This window comes from Oxyura jamaicensis, chromosome Z (genome assembly GCF_011077185.1).
Source record: "Oxyura jamaicensis isolate SHBP4307 breed ruddy duck chromosome Z, BPBGC_Ojam_1.0, whole genome shotgun sequence".
Taxonomy (NCBI): domain Eukaryota; kingdom Metazoa; phylum Chordata; class Aves; order Anseriformes; family Anatidae; genus Oxyura; species Oxyura jamaicensis.
Genome location: NC_048926.1, coordinates 10413310 through 10434979, shown reverse-complemented (window position 1 = coordinate 10434979; position 21670 = coordinate 10413310). Strand labels below are relative to the sequence as shown.

Below are 21670 nucleotides of genomic sequence, written 5' to 3'. Positions count from 1 at the left end.
CACCATGCTGGAATTCCAGCAACGCGCAGACACCCGCCCGCCCGCCCCAGGAACGACTCCTCCCTGCCCCAGACCAGGCTGAATCACTGGAAATACCAAAACAATGATGAGGTCACGTTCCCCGAGCAAGGAACCGGAGCCAGATATAGAGGCAGGGAGAAGCATGCTAAAAAGGGACTCGATGTACAGGCTGGAGGCTCAGGCAGACAGGCACCCCAGGCATTTGTCTCGTTTAAAAACAGCTTGAGGCTGCCAAGAGGCTTTTTTTTTTTTTTTTTTTTCTCTCTCTCTGCAGGGAGCAGGGAGCTGGGCAACGGTGCAGGGGCTTTAAACTCTTTATGTGGCCCACTGAAAGAGGCACAAACATTGGAGTGCACAGATTTGCATTCGTCTCTTTACAAGAATAAGGCAGAAGTAAAATTACGACTCAGTTCCACGTCCAGCATCCCCCAAATCTCCATCTTGCTGTGGTGCCAGACTCAGGCCCCAGCAGTTAAGAATCCACCTGCAACAAGCTGAAGAGCAGACAAAAATCGCATGACCATTGCTGTCTGGTTGCTTTTGCTACAGCCTCAGCCAGCTTCCACAGAAACAGAACACTGGCTTGGTAAGTTCTCAGTGGGGTGAGCGGCAAATAACAGCAGCTCCTGCTAGTGCTCCTAAAAGGAGCATCTCAGGCAGTCTGCCATCAGCAAATAGACTTCTCAAGGCAGTGCATTTCCAGCCCTTCCCAGTTCTCAGTGGAGGGAAGCTGGAGATATTTACTACTGAGATTTCAGAGGAAATTACAACACAGAACTTGGAAAAGATGGAGGAGTTCACAAGCCTGCTCTTTGCCCTTTCTGTAGGGTTAGACATTTGGATGGATAACACAGACACCCAGCACTATATGAAGAAGTGGCTGGAAGAATCCAGATTTTGTTACATCAGGACTTAAATCAGATCCTAACCAGAAGCCCAGGGGAGCAGAGAGAGGAGCAGACAGCCAACACCTCGCTCCTCTCCTGGCTGGGCAGCAGTGGCTGGCTGAGCTGTCGTGCTCTCTGCAGCAACTACAGCCGTGCCTGGCACACTGCTGTGCCTGCACCAGTCTCTTCCACCTGTAAGTGCTTTGAGGTTTGCTAAAAAAGAAAAAAAAATGTTAGAAAATTTGCAGTGTGAGGTCCCTCCCCCAGGAGGAGGAAGGGAGGGAAAGAACCAAGGCAGACACAGTGCAATGATGGAGTGTTATACCCCCTGCTTGGACATAACTCATTGTGGCATCCTCTGGGAGAAGCATCACTCTTGGGGACATCAGCTCGGCTTGGCTGAGACACAAGCATTACCAAATCCATCCCAGCCCCTTCCGTGGCAAAAGCACTGCTATGCTGCAGGGCGAACTGAGACCTGTGCGGCCCCCCAGGCAAAAGGCTGCGGGTGTTGCTGCCACCACCTCCTCCAGCCAAAGGCACCAGCACTCCCACCACCCCAGCCAGAAATCGCTCCTCCGCCTCTGCCTTCCCTGCAGAGCAGTGACAGAGGAAAGGAGTGACAGGAAAAGGCACAGACAGGCGTTGCCCTTCCTCTGATAAACTGGAGACCACAGTGGAGCAGGGCAGGCTGGCTCCCAGCCTGACAGAGGGAGACAGCAGAGGACTGCAGCAGGTGGCTCGTCACCAGTAAGGTATTTCTAACAGTCCGTGCTGCCCCATCGCAGTGGGACACCCCGCCTTGGCCTGATGCAGGGAACTGTGGAGCTTCGCACGGGACAGCTCGGATGCTAACTGCTGGTTCATGCTCTGCTCCGACCCTCCCAGCCCCTCACCCCATCGCAGACACCTGCCAGACACACCACAGGCTTTGCCAGGCAGAGTCTGAAAGCTGTGTGTGTGGCAGCACAGCCGTGACAGCAGTAGGATGGTCACACTGTGCCTCCCAGCACAACAAATCCATGCTCACATGCTGCTATCTTTCTGCCCCGGCACTTCTGGGGGACAAGGGTGCAGTTTGAACCAGCCACCGTGACACCAGCCAGCAAGAAGTTCTTCTTGAAAAGGACACCGAGTCACCCATGAGATAAGCTACTGTAGTGCTTACGCAGTTATTTAAGCAGAAAATTCTGAAATCTTAAAGCTGTTTTAGCAGACAGGCTGACAGCATCCTTAGGCAGTGTCCTCCAACAGCCTTTGCAGCCCAGCCCAAGCAGAGACAGTGGTGTCAGCAGAGCATTTGTGAGGGTTATCCGTGGCACAAGGTGGTTCAGACAGGTCTCGAGGAGGACACTCACTGCCCTCCCCGGCTCCTCTGAGGACTCAGTAGGAAGTGCAGAGCCCAGCACAAGGCGTAAGGGCTGTGAAGATGCTCGGTACATACCAACCCCAGGCACATCAGACACAAGATATGGAAACCAATATTCCCAGTCCAGGCAAGCACACATAAGAATTTGAAGATGGGGAGAAACTGTGGGCTTCAGATGAGCAGCAGCTATCACAAGCAAAACCCCAACCAGGCTTCGTGTTCCAGAATCCGAGGACACAGATCTATACTCAGGAAACACCCTTGCGTGCATCCTTTGGTGAAGAACTGGGAATTAAGCGTTCAGCAGAAGGCAGGTTGCATGAGGCCAAGCAGAGCTGGGGGAAGCAGCCTCCCTGGACACCTGGGAGGGACAGAGCAAGCAGAAAAAACTCCTCCCAGCCAAGCTTCCCCTGAAGTGCTCCAAGTCGAGCTGACAAACCCGCAGGATCTGATACCTGGCCCGGCTTCAGCAGAGCTAACCACAGGAAACAACATCAGGCAGCTACATCTACACACAATAACTTAATTTAATCGATTCCACAGAGATACCGTTGCCACAGCAGCTTGATAGAGTGGGGAAAGGCTGCAGGAAGCACCTCATCTACCCCCCATCCCTGCAAAATTTTATCTGCGCTCCCAGCAGAGAGACAGAAAGGAGGTTTTAGCAAACCATAAGCCCTGTGAGCGGGCTGGGTTATTACATTGTGCAGCTTGAAAAGAGCAGACGTACTGCTCCCTGCACACCTGCTCTGCCAGCCCACTCGATCTGCAGCACAACCCAGCCACTGCAGAGCAAAAAACACAAGGAGCCAGGCACCCTGCGCAGCCAAAGGTGTCAGACAGCATCTGCTGCCCCAGCAAAAACTGAACCAGAAGCAGAACTGCAGGCGCTGGCAGCCACAAACCGGGCTCACACCTTCTGAATATTAAATGTTCCCTTAACCACGGCCCGCAGGTTGTTGAGGACTCATTATCCAGCAGGTAAGGAAGCCTCTAGGTGTTGCCAAGCCCCAAGGATGCATAACCACTGCTCAGTGAAAGGCCAGCAGGCAGGGACCTGGCTCAGCAGCCTCTCTGAGGCACATCGGCTGGGAGACTGTCAGACTCCGTTTCTTAAACATGAGACTACAAATTAGTTTTCTAAATACAGACCTGCACTCTGCAAGGAATGAATGGCCTGACGGGGGGTAGCACTCTGCTCAAGCTGACACAAAGACTTCAGCTTAAGATTCAGGGCAGCTACTGTCTCCCTGAGTCACCTTGCCTTGCATGCTCCTGGTCCCAGCGCCTGCAAACAAGGCATCTCTCAGGAGAGACATAAGGCTCAAAGATCCCAGGACCTCTGTCGTAAATCCCAAAGGTAAGGGAGGCAAACGGGGGTTTGTGCAAAAAGCCAGGCTTCTTTTATTAAGTGCCTAATACAATGTGGGAGCAGGATGCAGCCAGCAGCAGTACCATTGGCCTTCCCTCGGGACACAGCACTGGGATCAGACGGACATCTGCGGTGCTGTGCATGGGATGGCCACGGGTGACAGCACCTCCAGGCCTGGCATGCAGGTCGGGGACCACCTGCCCTTGCAGTGCAGATCTCCAGCTCTGCAGCACTGCCTTCCTGGGCACAGAGAGCTGCCCCCGAAGCCAAAACTGAGAGAGGTCGTGCCACGAGGCAGCGGTAGGAAGGTTTGTTTTCCTAATTCAGAGGAGTCCAGGCCCCGCTCCGATTTCCTGCAGCATCTCATGGTGCTGGGAGGGCGTGGAAGAGGCCGGGTCCATTCATACCCCGACGTCTGGCAGAGGGCTCGGCACTGCACAGAAAGGCTCGGCGCAGCAGCTCCATCCAGCACAAGCAGGGAGACGGGGGGACGAGAACCACTTCCCTTCACACTGGGAACCACAGGAGAGAGGATGCTCCTTCACAGCACCAGCCAGAGAAAAAACATCCTCTACTTCTGGGTGAATTATAAAAAGTAGGGCAGCAGCAGGATAGCTTTGGGAAAAATGAACGGCAGCTGAGCTGCAGCTACGGCCAGCGGTGTTCTTGGATCCAGCCTGGTCAGAACAGCTCCGTATGCTTCTTCTGAGCCCAGTAGCATAGCCACTTCAGGAAACCAGTCCAGGGCACCAAAACAGGGATAGAGGCAGCTCCTGGGCAGGGAGCTGAGGCCAGGAACTTGCCTTCACTAGGAGGAATGACAGCTCCCTCACCCCAGCATGTTCACAGTGGCTGAAAAATCAGCAGGTGCAGATGAAGCCCTTACCAGGCTCATGGAGAAGCCCTTGAGGGCATCAGTTTAAAGCACGCACAGACTTATGCTATGACTGCAGCTCCTTCCCACGTTATCAGACATGAGGCAGGAAGAGACAAGAAGTATTTATTTACCTAATACCTCCACTTCATCCAGGCACTTAGGAACTCTGGGTGCTGGGTACCCTAGATGGATGGATGCACAAGAAGACGGTCCTGTGTGGATGCCAAATGGGCATCCCTCTGTCACTAAATTCCAGGTTAAGTCTCCCCAGAGAGGCACCAGCATGGACTGGAGCCAGCATTCTTCCCATTGCAATAAACAACATGCCTACAAAGTCAGAACAAGAAGATTTATATCTGTTCAAAAAGTAGGTGTTGAAGGAAAGGTGCATTTTCAAGCTTCATTCTCCCCATGTCCTGTGGTATTAGTTTGCCTGAGTGAGAGCTTTGCTGCAAGTACAGAGCTGGACAACTGTGCGTATCGACAGCAAAGCTCAGAATAATAACCACTAACTGCCCGGGGGATTGCAGAGATGATGTGGACCTAAGAAAAGCAAATGCAGGCTAGACGAGGCAGTGAACCATCAGCACAATTGTACAGGCACTGGTGACAGGAGCATCATGCAAAACAAATCTGCTCATCTGCATTTAAAAATGATAAACTCAAATGAACAGGTGCATAAAGGGCCTGGGGGAAACAGAAAACCTATCAAACAAGAAGAAACTTAAGTGCCTGGCTTGTTTAGCCTAGCCAAATGTAGGCAGAGAGCGTATAGGATTGCTCTCTAAATATATCACGGGAGACAAACAAAACTGCTGAAGCAAAAGGATAATGCTAGCACAACAACAGGAGAATAAACGTGCTGTGAACACATTTAGGCTGAAAATGAGAGGGGGGGAAATCAAGCATCTGAAGAGGAAGCCTTCCAGCTTCCAACTGGCACAGCTGGTTTTAGGATGAGTTTTATCAGTGCTCTGAAGGGTTACAGGACACAGCACCTCTGCCCAAAGGTGCCCTCGAGGTCCCTTATGTGCCCAGCTTTGTTCCCAGCTGGGAATTAGCACAGGTCACTATTCAGAGGCCTCACTTCTTGCGACACTCCTTGCTGAGAATCACACCCACTAGAGATCCTGGGGCAGCACGTGGCACTCCCTCGCCCCCCCGTGCCATAGGAGCTGCTTATGATTAATGACTTCCAGGCTACAGGTCAGTGCAAGAGCCTTGTGTGGATGCACACGGACGAGGCGTGGGCTGCCAGGAGCCCAGCAGGAGTTACCTAAAGCACCCTGCAGGTATTTCACCGGTATTTCGCTGCGATATTTCACCGTCACGTTCTTGGGAGGCGGGAGAGGAGATGCTGTGCTGTGCCCCCCCATCTCTGCTGCTGTATACAAGAAGTAACCGTATTGCTCGCCGGTGAGCATCAAAGCATTGCCTTTCCTGACCCCAAAACTGTGGGGACAGTGAGAACGTAGGTGCTACAGCAGAAGCCGTGCACAAACATCTGTGTTACGGAATAATGCGCAGAAAAATAAATAAATAAATAAATAAATAAATAAAACCAGGGATTTTTTGTTGGGGGGGGGGGGGAGGGATCTATATCTCAAACAGAAGACCTCCCCCAAAAGACCAAACGGCCGTCCTCAAGCTCTCCTTCAACCATTACACACCATCTCGCATCCCCTGCGAGCATCCCCCGCCCCCCCGGGGCCCCCCCCGCCCCCCCCCCCCCCCCCTCCCGGCCCCCCCCAGCCGTGACCGCCCCCGGGGCAGCTGCGGGGGGGAGGCTCCGTCCCGGGGCTCCTCGCCCGAAAGGTTGGGGCTTCGGCAGGGTGAAGCAGGCGGCAGAAAGAGCCCCCCTCCCCTGCCAGCGCTTTCAGCTGCTTTGGTTATTTGCAAGAGTGTAAAATTGTGAGAGCGTCCTGCTCGGAGAAAATCCGGCTGCAGAAGGAGATCAAATCTGGCCTGTGCGGCTGCACTGGCGGCAGAAGCTCAGGAAAACGTCCACGATGAGACCTCTGGTAAGAGCACCCTTCCAGGGTAGCAGAGAAATTCGGGAATTGCAGCTCCAGCACCACCACCGCCCGCAGGGCTTTTCCTAGTGTCTTTCTGCTCTGAGTTGTCCCCTGCAGCTTCCTTGCTTTCCCAATCAACACCACATTAGAAGCACTGTTATCTCAGATCTGTCCTCCCACAGCCCATCCCACCACTTCAGGACACTCAGGAACAACCTACATGTGTGGTTATAATCACCTCTGATCAATTAGCAGGCTGGCAACAAATCAATCATCCCAATATTCTCTTTTTATTAAAAAAAAATATTTTACAAAATCAGGAGCGACATAGGACAAACATCACTGCTGGCTGATATGTCTCAAATGTCGATCTGGTCAAACCACTGATATAGTTGTAGTGGAACAAGATCCCCAACAGATCCATCAGCCCCTGCATGTCCTATGCAGCCTTTGCAAATCCCCATCAGCCAGAAGGTGCTTTGTATGTAAACCTTGTGACAAGAGTGACATGGTCTCAGAGTTTCCTCGCTCTCAACAAAAGCTCTGCCTCTGCTGCTCAGCATTAAAAGCTGCTGCTGCTGCATGACATGCTGGGAACAGCTTTGATAGGGCTCTCAGTCCACACGCCAGGCTGGGTGTTGCCGGGATGCCTGCTTACCTGCACACACTCTCCTTATTCTCCTGTTTCCTCTAGCACTGGAGATGCTGCCTGTGAAAGACATCATCCTAACCAGAAAGCCACGATTGCTTCTGCAAAGGGAAAGGTGAAGCACCAACTATCACAGCAGTTTCCTCAGGCTCCCACTTTATTTAGAAATCTCCTTGCCGGGGAAATAACTGGATTGGAATTTGCTCCTTCCCTAGCAAGCAGCTCCTGCCTGATGAAGTCTGGATCCAGTCCCAGCTCTAGTTTGCAGTGCCTGTGCTGAAATTTAATACCGCAGTTTGCAAGGAGCCTCCCAGAGCAGCAGGTGCAACACTGCTTTTTTTCTCTCTTTTTTTTTTTTTATTTTTTTTTTTTTTTTTTTAATCTATGCTGAGTTAAACACAGGGAGATGAAACCTTCTATTAGGGCTTAAACAATTTCATACTGTAACTGCTGAAACTAGGATCACAGGCAGCAAGGTGTTGTATGCAGACCTGATGAAGCTGGGACATTGCTGGCCTCGTGCCATCACAGACTGCTTCCACTGATAGCTCAGAGACTCAAGGCAGAGAGCTCCCACTAAATACCAGATGGTTAGTGTGCAAAAATCTAATTCCATACTAGGAGAGAGTCTAAATTTGTATAAAGGAGATGAGAAAACATGACAGCCAAAGTTGCTTAGTCCTATGCTCAAAAAAATATATAAAAAAATATCCCCATTTAGACAGCTCAGCAGCACTGAGGGATGGATCCTCATGCTGCCACACTGGCCTTCCACCCAGTAACCCTGCTGGTTATGGAACTGGTGTTACAAACCCGTGAGCAAATCCCAGCGTCTGGAGATCACCACCAATTCACCAGGTCCCTCTGCTGGCAGTCAGACTGATAGGATTTGGTGGAGCCTTCTGCTGTCTGCAATTTGTGATTGACGGATGAACCTTTCATGAACAATATATCAGACAGCACAGAGAAACTCAGCAGAGGCCCCTGAGCCCTCACTAAGATCCTCTGAAACTTGACCACACCAGGCAGCAGCAACCAGGTCGCACTTCATCCATTACTCACAGCACCAGCAGAGCAAAGGGCAGGACAACCCATGCCAGCAGTGAAATAGCATCTTAGCCTCTGATATTTCTTGCATGATTTCCATCCAGTCAAACACTGCATGTGCCTCAGTCTGTTATGGTGGAAAATTCAGCCGGTGCTGGAGGCTCACATGAGCCCTAGCCATGATACGGGGCTCCTCCGTGCTGGATTTTATGGCTTGATCTACATGGGTGCCTGAACTTCTTTTGCGCTTCTATTTTAAGTCTAAATGAAATGGCTAGTGCCCAGCTACAAAACCTGAGATGGCTGTGAGGACAAAGGTCTTTTGCAACATGAGCAGATTTGCATTGCAGACAAGACGGGGCAAACTGATGAATGCCAAGTCTTTGTCCCTTGACCAACTAGGAACGGAACATCTCTGAGCTTGCACTCTTGGCTGCATATGCAGGAAGAGGGTGGTTTTGGGGCACTGGCCTCTTTCTGAGAAACAGAATTAACCATTAGATTGGAAGGAGGTTACTTCAAATTCATCCCTTCCAAAGTGCTTCTGTACAAAATAGTCAAAAGGTTACAGAATTAACAAGTATTACGGAGACTGTCGATTTGGGGGTTGTGTGGCTGGACCTAAGGCACACCTGGGGTCAATACTGTTAACCCAGTAATAAGGCCCAGAGTGGATTCATAACAGACCCAAAGGCACTTGATTGAGAAGGACATTGCCAATTCAGCCTTTTCCTCAGCCTGGATGTCACTTTGCTCTGAGGTATGTAAGGGGAGAAAAAAGTAGCGTTACAAACAATCTCAGGGAGCCTCCCACAGCATAATCTCACACCAGGGAGGCCCTCTGAGATACCACACAGTGTCTTTGCTTGCCCCTGCCCCTCCTTCCCCAGGAGCAGGACATGTCTTTGGAAGAGGAGCTGAATCCAGAGAGTGCATGTGGGAGAAAGGAAAGGCCCAAGCCCTTGCTTTGGTAGCCCAGAGGGCAGAGCTCTGGGTAGCCACGGGCTCGGTGCTTTGCAGGGAGCACAGCCTCCTCTCCCAGCAGCCCTTTTTGGTTCGGTTTGGTTGGTTTGGGTTTTTACAGTCCCTTGTGTTTATGTTTGTCACTATTGGGTGAAAATGTTCCTGTTGTGGCAAAAGGTGATTTTGGCCGCATGTTTCTCCCAGACATGATGAGCGCCCCGAAGCCGTGCTGGTGGGAGAAGGCATAGCCGGAGCGGCGTGTGCTGGTCCGACGCAGGCGTCTCTTGGGTGAGGGTGGAGGCGGCCTCTTTTTGGCTTCTTTGATCTTGAGCAGGACCTGAAATCAGAAAATAAGATGGAACAAATGCATCATTGTTCAGAAGCACGGCAAAAGAGGAGCGAAGAAAGGGAGGATAAAGCAGGGGTTCAAAGCCAGGAAATGATTGACAAAAAAGAGGATGGCAGGATGGGTTGTAGAGCAGAAACTGAACATGCAGCACAGGGTGGCAGCCTCGTAAAAGGAAAGACAAATCTTATTCTGAAAGGTGTTGCTGGGAGTGTCATCTGTAAGACATGGGCGGAGATGATTTCAGCATATTGTTCCTTACAGCTCTGTGAGGCCTCGGTTGGGGTATTGCTGCAGCTTTTTTAAACACTTCAGTCAAGTAATCCAAAATGTGGAAGTCATCACAACAATAGCCAAAAGTCCAGAAAACAAGATTTATAAGGAAATGGCAAAACATTGGCTTACTTAATCCAGAAAACAGACTACTACAGGGGATCTCAAATATATAAAATCTTTTTATGATGAGAATGATGATGGATAGACTCTCATATCCCTTGGCAGAAGGGAGAAATATGATGCACTTTATTTGCAGGTAGGAGACTCTCTGTTCCCACATGGCCACCAAGATCTTCTGCTGACAGGCATTTATTCAGAACTGGGCTGTCAGAGGCAGGAGGACAACGCTGAATGCCTGCGGCTCAGGATAATCCCCAGCTGCCCAGCCTCTGTCCATCGTGCCTGGGACAATGCTGTAGGTACTTGGCTCTCTAAGTGTCAAGCCTGTATTTAAGTTCCTCTTACGCTGCCAGCTGGGGATCTCTGTACAGAAGGAAACTCAAACAACCCTCTCCTGTGACAGTTCATTTCCCAGAGGAAGGAAAAAATAAAGTGATTTTGCACTAGAGGTGCTCACCCAAGGGATAGAAGCTGGTAGTCTGGGCTATAGCTACGTCAAGCTTCTACTCAGCTGAAGAGTAAATTCATCTCATTTTTGGACATCTGAACTTCCTCTGTGTCCTGAGGACTTTCCTGCCTAGCGACCTTCTCTAGCACCTACCTACCCCTCTGCAAGGGCCAAGCGTTCCCTTTCACTCCTTCTCCCACAGCCCTGGAGCACCTGGGGAGCTCTGCAGACATCCCAAGGATGACCAAGGAGACCTCTGAGGAGCATGCCCTTGAGGCTCTGCTCAGAGACACTCGTGCCTCGCAGCCAAGTGCAGGAAGAGGAAGGAAGCACGAGGTGGCAGCAGCATTTAGGAGATGCTCGTGTTTTGAGGGAAAGCCTGGGGAGCTGTGGTGATGCTGATCTTGTGCAGGGGGTCATTCGCTGTAGTGAGTGGCGCTCTCTGCCCAGTCCATCTCTCCCAGCCTCTCCTTGCCCTAATGGCCTCACCCTTAAATTCTGGGGCACGGGAGGGCAGCTGGTTTCAGAGGGGGCAAATTACCACTGGCTACAAATGAAGTAAATTCTGAAGTTTAAATAAATAAATAAAATAAACAGCAAACATGAATGCCTGGGTGGACAGCAAAGGGCTGCAGTCTGCCAGGCTAAAAATTGTGCGGTAGTTCTGAAATACACTGCTCCTTTGCCACCAAGTCTCAGCACTTAAACTCTGCACCTAAAAATAGTGCTGCTTCCATGCTCCAGTGCAACCCAATCCACATCTAAATAATCTCTGCTTCGCTCCCAGCTGCAGATGGTTTGAGCCGTGCCAAAACCCAAATTCAGTCCTTCTTCTCAAGGGACTAGAAGGCAGACAGACAGCAGCACTTGCACCTGCAGGAACATACACTCTGAGCAATGTCAGGCCCTTGCAGTATGGCTCCGCAGTAAGCCTAGCTGGTAGTAAGAGGGTTTCTGGTTTACTGAAATATCTCCTTACTTTGTCACTGGCAGTTGGCTTTAACTGAGCTTTCAGGAATCGAAAGCCAACCACAGGCAGCACACAGAGGGCAATGCTGAGGAAGATTGCTAGCCACACGTTGGGTTGGCTGAGGGTGTTTCGAGCTGTACCTGAAAAAAAAAACACATGATTAAAAAAGTAGGAGTAGTGCCTCTCACCATCATTCTTTTTGACATCATAATTCAATCACTATGACTGCAAAGTACTTGGCAAACGGACCAAAATATAAAGTACACACCTTCTCCAATAGTGACATCAACTTGCTGCAGAGAGGACAGCAATATCATTATCACTGTCTGAGATAGGAATGCAATGTTCAAACTCAACTGCAGCCACTCAGAGAGACAAGATGTCAGAATGTGTGCTTTATCTCTTTACAAAGAGTCAAATCACCTCAAAAGTCTGATGTAAATGTTCAAGAGAAATTCAGCAGCAGTCCAGCCCTCTCACCTTTTGCCAGGGTGCCAGTGCCAAAGGAAGAATACTCTTTTCTAACTTTCCAGCAGTATTTCCTAAAGCCCGTGGACCCTGCCCAGTAGCTGATGGGATCACAGCCCTTTATGAGAGCAGTGTGCATTACTCTGGGCGTGCACAGGCAGTGTGGCCTAAAAGGTCTGTGTGCAGAGCATCTGCCATGTGGTGGCGTGATACTGCCATGGTCTTTGAAAACAAAGTGCTGGCTTCTGGCTCCTCCAAAAACCGAAGGAATGTAGAACAGAGCAAACAGTCTGCAAAACCCTCATTATGGGGTTTAATGATGCTGTTGGCAGTGAAGTTGCTGAGTGTTTTCTTTTCACTTGGCCAAATTCTGCTGTATTACAACTCCACTGAAATTAAAGTAAACAAGTTGACTGAGTCTAGACTAGAAACAGTTTCCTTAGACATGGCTTCAGACTGAGACCTTATTAAGTAGCACTCAGCATTATGGCTAATTTGACCTTGGTAGTGCCAGCAGATCAGCAGATAGAGATATCCCTAGCAAGTGAGATACCAGCTGTCTTTGGAAACTGAACAGCCACTCCGCCTTCTCTCAGCACTTTCGATACTAAAAGCCATCTTACAGTGGATATGACCATCTGCTTGGAAAATACATCGCAACAATTGATTGCAACATTGCAACCTCAGATACTTCTAAAATGGACAAGCACCTTGATATTGCAGTAAAGATGGGCACAACAGGTCTTGGCTTACAATTCATCCAGCAATAAAAGTATTGATTAACAAGCCAATCCAAGACTTGAAACAAAAAGCTTTAGGATTTCAGGAGCAGAGTCTCATAACAATGCTGCATCAATATTGGATATGGATGCATAGAGCTATTAAAAACATCGAAATTACTTTGCTAAGCTTGCATCTTCCTCCTGGTCAAGGTTTCAAGAGATAGACTCATTTTTATGGTTTCTTGTACTTTTTGCATATGTGTAGAAACTTCATATGGAGTACTCCTAAGATTTGGTCATCACTGTTATTTCCTTTTTCTTGGACATTTGTCATTTAACTTGGATGAAGGCTCACCATAGTCACATGGTATTTTCTCATATTTAAATGGATGTTATATTTCTATGCCCTCCTATACCAACATGTCAACTTATTTACAAAAGAACACACAACCTTCTGCAAACAAAATGCTTCCAGATACCTGTAAGAACTGGACATCTGGAAACATTGTAAAAGTGTAGCAGAAAACATTCCAGCCAGCTCAGCAAATTTATTTAAAGTATCAGTCCTCTGTCTGTGTGTTAATGTGCATGTTTATGTGAGGAAGTGAACATGGCACATGTTCACATGGATGGATGGGATTCAAAATAAGCATTCCCATCAGCCTTCAGAAATACGCTGGCATTTCTTGTAGAAAAGGCAATCAATATATTCTGTAGCATGTTATTGTCTTCAGAGAGGCAATAACACATACTAGAAATACTCGACAGAGTTAAGCCAAGTGCAATCCAGTTTTGTCCAAGAGCTTACCAACAAAAGGAAACGAGGCTGTGAAGATCAGGTACATGCCGTCACTATACATAGTGAAGGTGATAGCAAAGTAAACAGATAGGCTGCCCCAGATGAAGAACTGATTCACAACTGTCCAGTACGAGGTGTCCAAGCCAATCTGAAAAAGAGAGCAATACCAAAATTGTCAGTGCCTTAATTATTTAGCAGATTTATTTTGAACACCACCAGAGGTCTTGTCCTTTGGTTTGCACCACTGCCCCCAAGAGTGCTATTCATTCAAGACTCAAGAAATACCAACCCACAGATCATAATATGCTGGAAGAGCATTCCAGGCAAAATTACATTTGCCCAGTTCTTGCCCTCTTCTCAAGGATTCACTTCACTAGTGGCCAGTACTGGAGGTAGGACACCTTCATCAATGGGGACACTTTTGTTCCCACCCCAAGCTGTGATCTTGCAATGAAAGTTGGCAGAAGGAGCCTACATGACCTCAGACAGCAGAAACTGTTAGCTAGGGAAGTGTGATCAATTTTCTATTATTTTGAGAAATTTCACTCATCCTGTCAGTACCACCTGAAATTTGTACCTCCTTCCAAATTTTAGCTGTTTCTTCCAGCAAGTGTATTTCTAGCATCTGCACCATGCATGGGGTCTCACCATGATGAAGGCCCTATAAGTAACTTCCTGATAGCAGACAGACATTCTTATACTTCAAACCAATCCCATAAAAGTGGAATGAGTCCTTTTCTACTCCTAGCCTTAACTGCTTTGTCTGCTGTGACATGAAGCTTCCCAAGGCAAGGACTGTCTTCCTGTGACCGTGATCTTTCATAATAGACAAATCTGTTGTTGTGTTGAACCAAGGATAATAATCTAGTGTCAAGACTTATTTTTGTAGCAATTCAAGATGCAGCAGAAAACACAATGCTGTCAGAATCCCAAGTGTCCCTCCAGATGCTGCCTTCATAAAATAGTAACTGATTCCTAAAAACTTTCCCAGGAATGCCTTACCTGTACAGACACCACGATCAGTAAGCAGGTCTGGGCCATCAGTGCAAAGGACTGGTAGTCAGCAATGGCTTTCCCATCACTTCTCATTGTATTGTACATGGCCCCATAGGGGATAAAGAACAGAATGAGGGAACTGTAGATCCCTTGCAACATGCACTTGACAAACACTATCTTGTTAAAATAGAGGTTCTGCTGGCCAGGCACATATAGCTGAGGAAACAGCAAGCTCCAACGATCATCCACATCCTGAAAGTAGAGAGGAGATTATCAGATTTGCTGGCACCCACCCAACAGACCACACAAGACCACTTAAGGCTGTCATCTCCCTGTGATGTGCATTTCCATGAGAAAAGGCCTTACACACAATTCATTCAGTTGTGCTGACTAGCATGTTGCATCCCAAGGTTGCCTGGACACATTTTCCATACTGCATTTCACCTTTCTTGTGCTGGGAAATTTGACTAGTGTAAGTGTTGCAAAAAAATGAAGGTATATTTCACCTTAATCAGACTGCACGACCTGTTCTCCTAAGAGTTTCCGGGAATTTCAGGGGTAGAAAATTCTTTTATTGCTGCATTTCTAATTGAGGTAAAAATATGTATGTGAAATTACTATAGGAAGACCTGCACCAGAAAGGCTGAACCTGGAACACCTGGCTGAGAAGATCTACAGAGTTCCTGATCATTTGTTACTTTGTGTGGTGAAAAAAAAATTAAAATTAAAAAAAAAATTGTCTGGCTTCAGGAAAAGACCTGGTAAGATGTGACTACTTCATGGGAGTGTTGCAATGCCAGCTTTTATTGTAGTCAACAGCCTAACCCAAAAATGTCACCATGCACTGAAACCCTCAGGCCAGATCAGGATAATATGCAATCTCCTCCCTTATGTGTCCTTTTTTTGTGCTCTCAGCTCTCACTGGCAAGAAACTATTTGAGGGGCTATCACATTAACTAGCCAAAAAGTCAGCTGCTTTTGCTTCATGGAACCAACTCAAAGTACCCAGAGACAAGCAGTGATTAAAACAATACCTGATCAAAGAGGCTCATTCCTAGCACCGGTAGGGAGGTGTAAACCAAATTGTAAAGCGTAATGAACCACTCATCATAGACAGTCTAAAGAGAAAATACAGAGCATAGAGTTAGCAAAAGGCTGCCTTTTTCTTCTCTTCAAAAGAATACACAAATGTAAAAGGAATTTTTCTCCTTTCAGATCTTGAAAAGCTGCCTGGACATGGTCCTGGGCAACCTGCTGTAGATCATCCTGCTTGACCAGGGGAATTGGACCAAATGCTTTGCTTTTCTTATAAGCTACTGAAGCATGCAGGTGATCTGGTGTTAAACTGATTACTTTAAATGTGATAAGGCAATCATGGATCTTACACAGATCTGCGCCAAACTAGTCAGGTTCTGAGTAATCTGCATCATTGTTTGATGTCTGTGGTCAGTTTAAACACTTCCAAAAATCCCAGGAGGCACCTATGCTCTTTATAAGGCACCTAAACATTTTCAGGCATCTGTCCTTTACCAGCAGTACAATGTCTGCTTTATACTCTTACAATCTGAAGACAGATCTGTGTGCTTTAGAGTGACATGGGGGGAACTTGGTTGGTTTATTTCCAACTGAAAAAATATTTTCAGATATTTTGCTTGAAAATGCTAGACATAACCATGAGAAAACAGAAGCTGACCTACCTGTGCAGAGAAGCCAGAGAAGAATCCATACCAGAAATGCACTAATGTGAAGGCAAAATTCTTATAGAAAAAGTATTTGAGGAATTTGCACATGCGGATGTAGGACCAGCGGCCGTGGACTAAGAGCAGGCGCTGCAGGTAGCGGAACTGTGCGAACGAGAAGTCACTGGACAAGACCGCCTGCATCCCCTCTTGGCCACTGATACCAACCCCAATGTGGGCAGCTGCAACAAGAAGGTTATTGGTCATGTCAGTACAGTGAGGGTTTGGGTAATCCCACTATTTAAAATAATTCCCCTCATTGAGACACTGCGTTAATTCCTTCCCAGTCTGCGTTAAAAAAAAAAAAATCACATGTAAAGATATTTGGGAAAAAATAATAACTGGGGGGCACTAATTCGTTCAGCAGCATTACAATTTTAGCTGTGTTGATACATTTTCAATAACTGGCTTGTATTATCTGAATGGAATGACACCCTCATTGGCAATTCATGTTTTCTTGAACATTTCTAGAAATTAAAAGTATTTTTTCATATTGTCATATGAATTGTATTTACATACAAGCATACACTTCCAACAATCTTAAAACATCATTCCAGACAAGCAAAACCTTTAAGCTGTCAAACCCCTTATAGATTTCTCAGACACAGTGGTACAAGGCAGACTGTAGCCTTTTTATATTTCTTGGTCTTTATTAGTTCAATCAGATAATTAGATAGAAGAGTCATGTCTCTTTTAATAGCAACTTGGGTTTATTAAACATGGACATAAGTTTAATGTGACAGCTAATTACACAGCTTTAACTAATGAGGACAATCTTGATGGCTGAAGGTTGGTGAGATTCAGAGGTTTCCATGGAACAGTGAGTTGATAAATCCCAAAGTCCCAACCCTCTTGTAGTGGTAGGGTTAGTTTCTAATTATCCTGTACATTTTAACTTGCTTTTCTTATCCTTTCTTCACTGTCTGACTGACTTATCTCCCTTGAAGCTCCCTACTTAGCCTTTTCGTTCTTAATTAAATGGCTCCAGTTAATCAATTCTTGCAAATTAACACAAGGAAGATTGGCAATAGGCCCTTCTGAATAATCTTAATTTAATTATACATAGTTAGGGGATCTCTTTCATAAAATCACTGAGGTAATGCAGCATCAAATGATGCTCAGACATGAAGGGGCCTAGGGGCCTCTGTTTTACAGAACAAGGGAGATAACTGACAAAGGGCCTCACCACATGGAAATGTTAAAAAAATCCTGGATCATTATACAGACTATTTACAAGCATGATGATTTTCTTTCCTCACCACATGGAAATGGTAAAAAAAATCCTGGATCATTATACAGACTATTTACAAGCATGATGATATTCTTTCTGCCTGGCAGTTAGGCCCTGTCTAAAACAAGCTTTTCTGTTCTTTGTGTTAGCATTGTGATGATGGCCATACAGACATACGGGGAAGACTTGTTGTCCCCCAGTGGGCTTTTGTTTATTCTGAAGATAAAAACCAAGAAACCTGGGACACGACCACTTGATGCCACGACAGGATCATACAGAGGTGCCTCAGAGACGCACTGCTGATGCCAAGCCAGTCAGCAAACACAACATTGAGTCAGTTTGCTGGGGCATGCTGTCTGTCAGACATTACTCACTTTTGATCATGCTGACGTCGTTGGCACCATCTCCGATGGCCAGGGTGACGGCTTTCTTGTACTTCTTCACCAGCTCCACCACCTGGGCCTTCTGCAGCGGAGTGACCCGGCAGCAGATCACCACTTTGCACATGCAGGCAGTTCGCACCAGTTCCAGCTCCAGGTTCCCTTCCAGCGCGTAGGCCTGAGAAGAAAGGACAAAGATGGTACCTAGCAGTTTGTGACACACTGGCAGCAGCCTGTGGCCTGTCAAAGAGGACACAGTGGGAGGAAAATGAGACCTGAGCTTGGTTTTGCATTCAGCACAAGGAAGGTATGAGACACTTGAAAGGTCTCTCAGGCCAGGCTGATGCAGTAGGTGTTTTTGTCATCAAAATGCCCATTGCATCTCACTGCTGTAAGCGTGATACACCCAGGAGCCTTGGAAACATCACACAACAGCACGACAACCATTCTGGCTGAAGTATCCTGACAGTGCAGCAGAAGAGGGAGCACTGAGATCACGCAGCTGCTACTTGGCCTGAGTTAGCCCTGCCCATCTCCATGCCTTTGCTCATCCTTCTTGGTTTATTTTTTTAAGCTCTGCCAGATCTGTGATATAAATAGAATAGATTTCAATTTGGGACTGCTTAAAGGAAAGAAAAATTCACACAGAACAGCTTTAACTCAGGTGGGCATAAGAAAGCAAAACACAAAACCAGAGCAAAAGCACCTTTGCTCTGAGTGCTGACCTTTAAATCAGTCAGCCACATTACTTCTGTTCAGGCAACATAACAGCTAATTGGATGTCTGGTCACCCCTCCAGCTCTGCATGAGAAGGAGCAGTCTTAGTTTTTTGTAGTTCTTTCATACTGTGTTTTTTGGATCTACTCTTTATGTCTCTTCTCAGTAGACATTCATGGAAGGAATCTACATGACTTTCTCTTCCTCAGAGCATCACAGCAGGCCCACTGCCCTTTCTGTGTAAGGTGGACCATCCTTTGGCCTGATGTCTTTTTTTCTTAAAGCCAAGAGCTGTGAGTCACCAGTGCCTCTGCTTCCCTCCCACTAGTTGTGGGCAGGGAACAAGAGACCTTTTTTAACTTGGTATTAGGGCACATGCCAGTCACTGCAGCTAGGGACACAGCATCCTGACTGCACGGCACCAGCAAAATATCACCACATAGAAACTGTATTAATGGTATGGCATGCAGATCAACTAGCTGTATGATGATGCCATTGCAGATGCTGCTGTGCTCTGCTCTTTCTCTCTGTTTCAGGAAGACCATGTGTATACAGTTCCAGTATTCTCTAGGCTCACAAACTTAATGCTCTCAATTTTTCTCCATGTTTTCCAGATCACACATGATATTACAGTTTTCTTTGTACTCTCTCTCTCTAGTTGGCCTACATTTTTCTCAAAATAAAGGTCCTGAGTAACTTGAATTATTTCAGCTAAGATTTTAGTGATGCCAAATGGAGCTGGAGGATTTCTTCACAATTCTTGCAAGTCATCATCTGTATGCAGATCATGCATACATACATTTCTATATGTTCACTTGGTTATGTGAAAGTGGAGGACAATGCAGCTGTTTTCACTGGAACTACATTTTCCATTTTTTTTCAAAGTATTTCTCCAATATTTCATAATTATTTTCAAACCTAATTTTGAACTCTTTCTCATCCCTGCAGTTCCTCCCAGCTTGGTGTTATCTGCAGATTTAAGAAGCTTGCTCTCTTTGTAGGCAGTTAATTAAAACACTAAATATTGAATAGATGTGAGATTGCCCCCTGTAGACACCACTTAGCTGTTGTTTCAGTTCTACAGTAGATCCTTATAAGCCATACTGCCAAACAGTCTTGCATTTGTCACATAAAAATTTCATCTAGGTCATATTACTTCAGTTTACTTGGAAAAACATCATGGGAGATACCATCAAACAATTTATTAGTCAAGTTATATGATATACACTCTATCTGTTATCAGATATATTTAGTAGAATATGTTCTTGGCATACTCAAAATCCATGTTTGATGTTATCTTCTTGGGGCATTCACAGAGTGTCTGATTATTCTTCCAGTATATTTCTGGAAAGGATAATTTTTATTGCTCCTGTTCACTGAACATCAGGACCAGCTTTTCCCTGTTCCAGTCTTCTGAAACCTTGCCCATCATCTTTGATGTCTCAGATAGCAACTAGAGCTAATCTTCCATTGGAGTGGGGGGTGAGATGGAGGGGGGAGCAGCCCTCTATGACTAAATTTTAAAAGCATTTTCAGACTTCCAACATATTCTAACCTATTAAGTTCCTAAGAAAACTGAGTCCCGTCATGACTCTGAACGTTCCTTACCAGGCTGTGACCGTTGATGACCAGACCATACACCCCATTTGCTTGCTCATCAGGTAGGAGCCTTGTTTTTTTGGAAGGTTTTTCAAACTGAATGTTGATTTCATCACTGTCCAGCAAGGACTCTGGCTTCATCTTTTTCCTTGCATTCCTTAAAAAAAAAATAAAAATACAGATAGTAATTAAAATCTGCTTCCCTCCCATTAGTGGTGGGCAAGGAACAAGAGGTCTTTTTTAACTTGGTTTTAGGGCACATGCCAGTCACTGCAGCTAGGGACACAGCATCCTGACTGCACGGCACCAGCAAAATATCACCACATAGAAACTGTATTAATAGTATTGCATGCAGATCAACTAGCTGTAAGATTTTAATAATTAAAATCTTGTAAAGATGCATGCTTTACTAAATCAACTTTATGAAAATAGAAATTTTATGCTTCCCTTTGCTAACTTAGTTCAATTTTCCCTGTATCCCTACCACAACATGAATAGTTTAGCTGCAGCTGTTTGTGCCTATCAGTCACATTCTTCTGAAACTCTAACAAGTGTTTGCTAAACTTGTGCTGCCACAGGTCAAACAACTCATCAGATACTGTCACAAAGGACAGTATCCCAAAGGGATTCCAATTTTCATGCATGTTGTCTGACAACCACCTACTTCAACTGAAAAGGACCGAAAAACCTCCCAGTCTTCCACCTATGCCTAAGAACTTGTGTCTTCTGAGGCTATGAAGGAAATCAGGTTTCCAGACAATGCTAGAAAAGGAACATATCCAAGCAAAGAATTGTAATGTGGATGAACAGTAGAGCAACAGAATAGATCAAGCCTGAAACCAAAGGCTTTGTGGTCCAGATCATTTGTCCAGTACCAATTTATGTTGCCTGCCTGAGTCTGCTGTCATATTCATTTATATAGCTTTGGCCTCTTAAAACAAGAAGTTTCAGAGTTTATCCTCACAGGAGATTTCTACACTATGTCTAGCTGCTAGGTGTTCAAGGAAGTCAGTTAGCCCTTATCTAGGGTCCCTGAAATGAGATACATCAGGTAAACATACAGGAAAATAAATAAATAAAAAGGAATAACACAACATACTGCCCCGTTGCACTGTAAGTGCAGAGTAATGAAGCTGTATATTTCAGCCATTTACCTGAGTTCATTAAGTACATCATCAGATGTGCTGCCTTCAATAACGAAAACATCTGCCATGTCATCATTCAGCAAGTTGCAGGAGTAACCAATATTCATTGCTGTCTCTGAGAAAGATAAACCAAGAAGATGACACATCTTAGTACCCTAAACCCACCAACAGTCTCTGCAGACTTTTTACACACATGACAAAAGCTCACATTCTCACTCAAAAGGGCTTGTAGCCTTTCAGAGCCAACAATTTAAGACAGCCAGACATGTCACCCTGATGGACGTAGCAGCAAATCTCCCCTAATCAGGCTTCACAAGACAACAGAAAAAATAATTCTACTAAAATAAAAAAGCTCAAAAGATCCTTCAGTCTGCATACTTAGAGTTACCAATGTGTTTCATGTTGATTCAAAATACAAAAAAAAAAAATCAGGATACTTAGCTTTCCTTCCCCTTCCCCCTCTAAAAAAAGCCTCAAACCATAGCTCTGAAGAATATCATGACATTTCATTTAG

General features: G+C 46.2%; 1 protein-coding gene across 3 annotated transcripts in view; it reads right to left on the bottom strand.

The window, feature by feature from the left end:
• Nucleotides 1-6812: 6812 nt before the first annotated feature.
• The window catches only part of LOC118156293 (phospholipid-transporting ATPase ID-like), an 82394-nt gene continuing 67536 nt past the window's right edge, over nt 6813-21670 (bottom strand). For all 3 annotated transcript variants that reach the window (XM_035310237.1, XM_035310238.1, XM_035310236.1), the window contains exons 20-28: nt 21166-21271; nt 20021-20168; nt 17690-17873; nt 16043-16266; nt 15380-15463; nt 14352-14597; nt 13359-13497; nt 11370-11500; nt 6813-9537 (exon numbers count right to left, since the gene is read on the bottom strand). In XM_035310237.1, coding sequence (XP_035166128.1) covers nt 9316-9537; nt 11370-11500; nt 13359-13497; nt 14352-14597; nt 15380-15463; nt 16043-16266; nt 17690-17873; nt 20021-20168; nt 21166-21271 — 1484 coding nt within the window. In that variant the 3' untranslated portion in view covers nt 6813-9315. The remainder of the gene's footprint in view (nt 9538-11369; nt 11501-13358; nt 13498-14351; nt 14598-15379; nt 15464-16042; nt 16267-17689; nt 17874-20020; nt 20169-21165; nt 21272-21670) is intronic.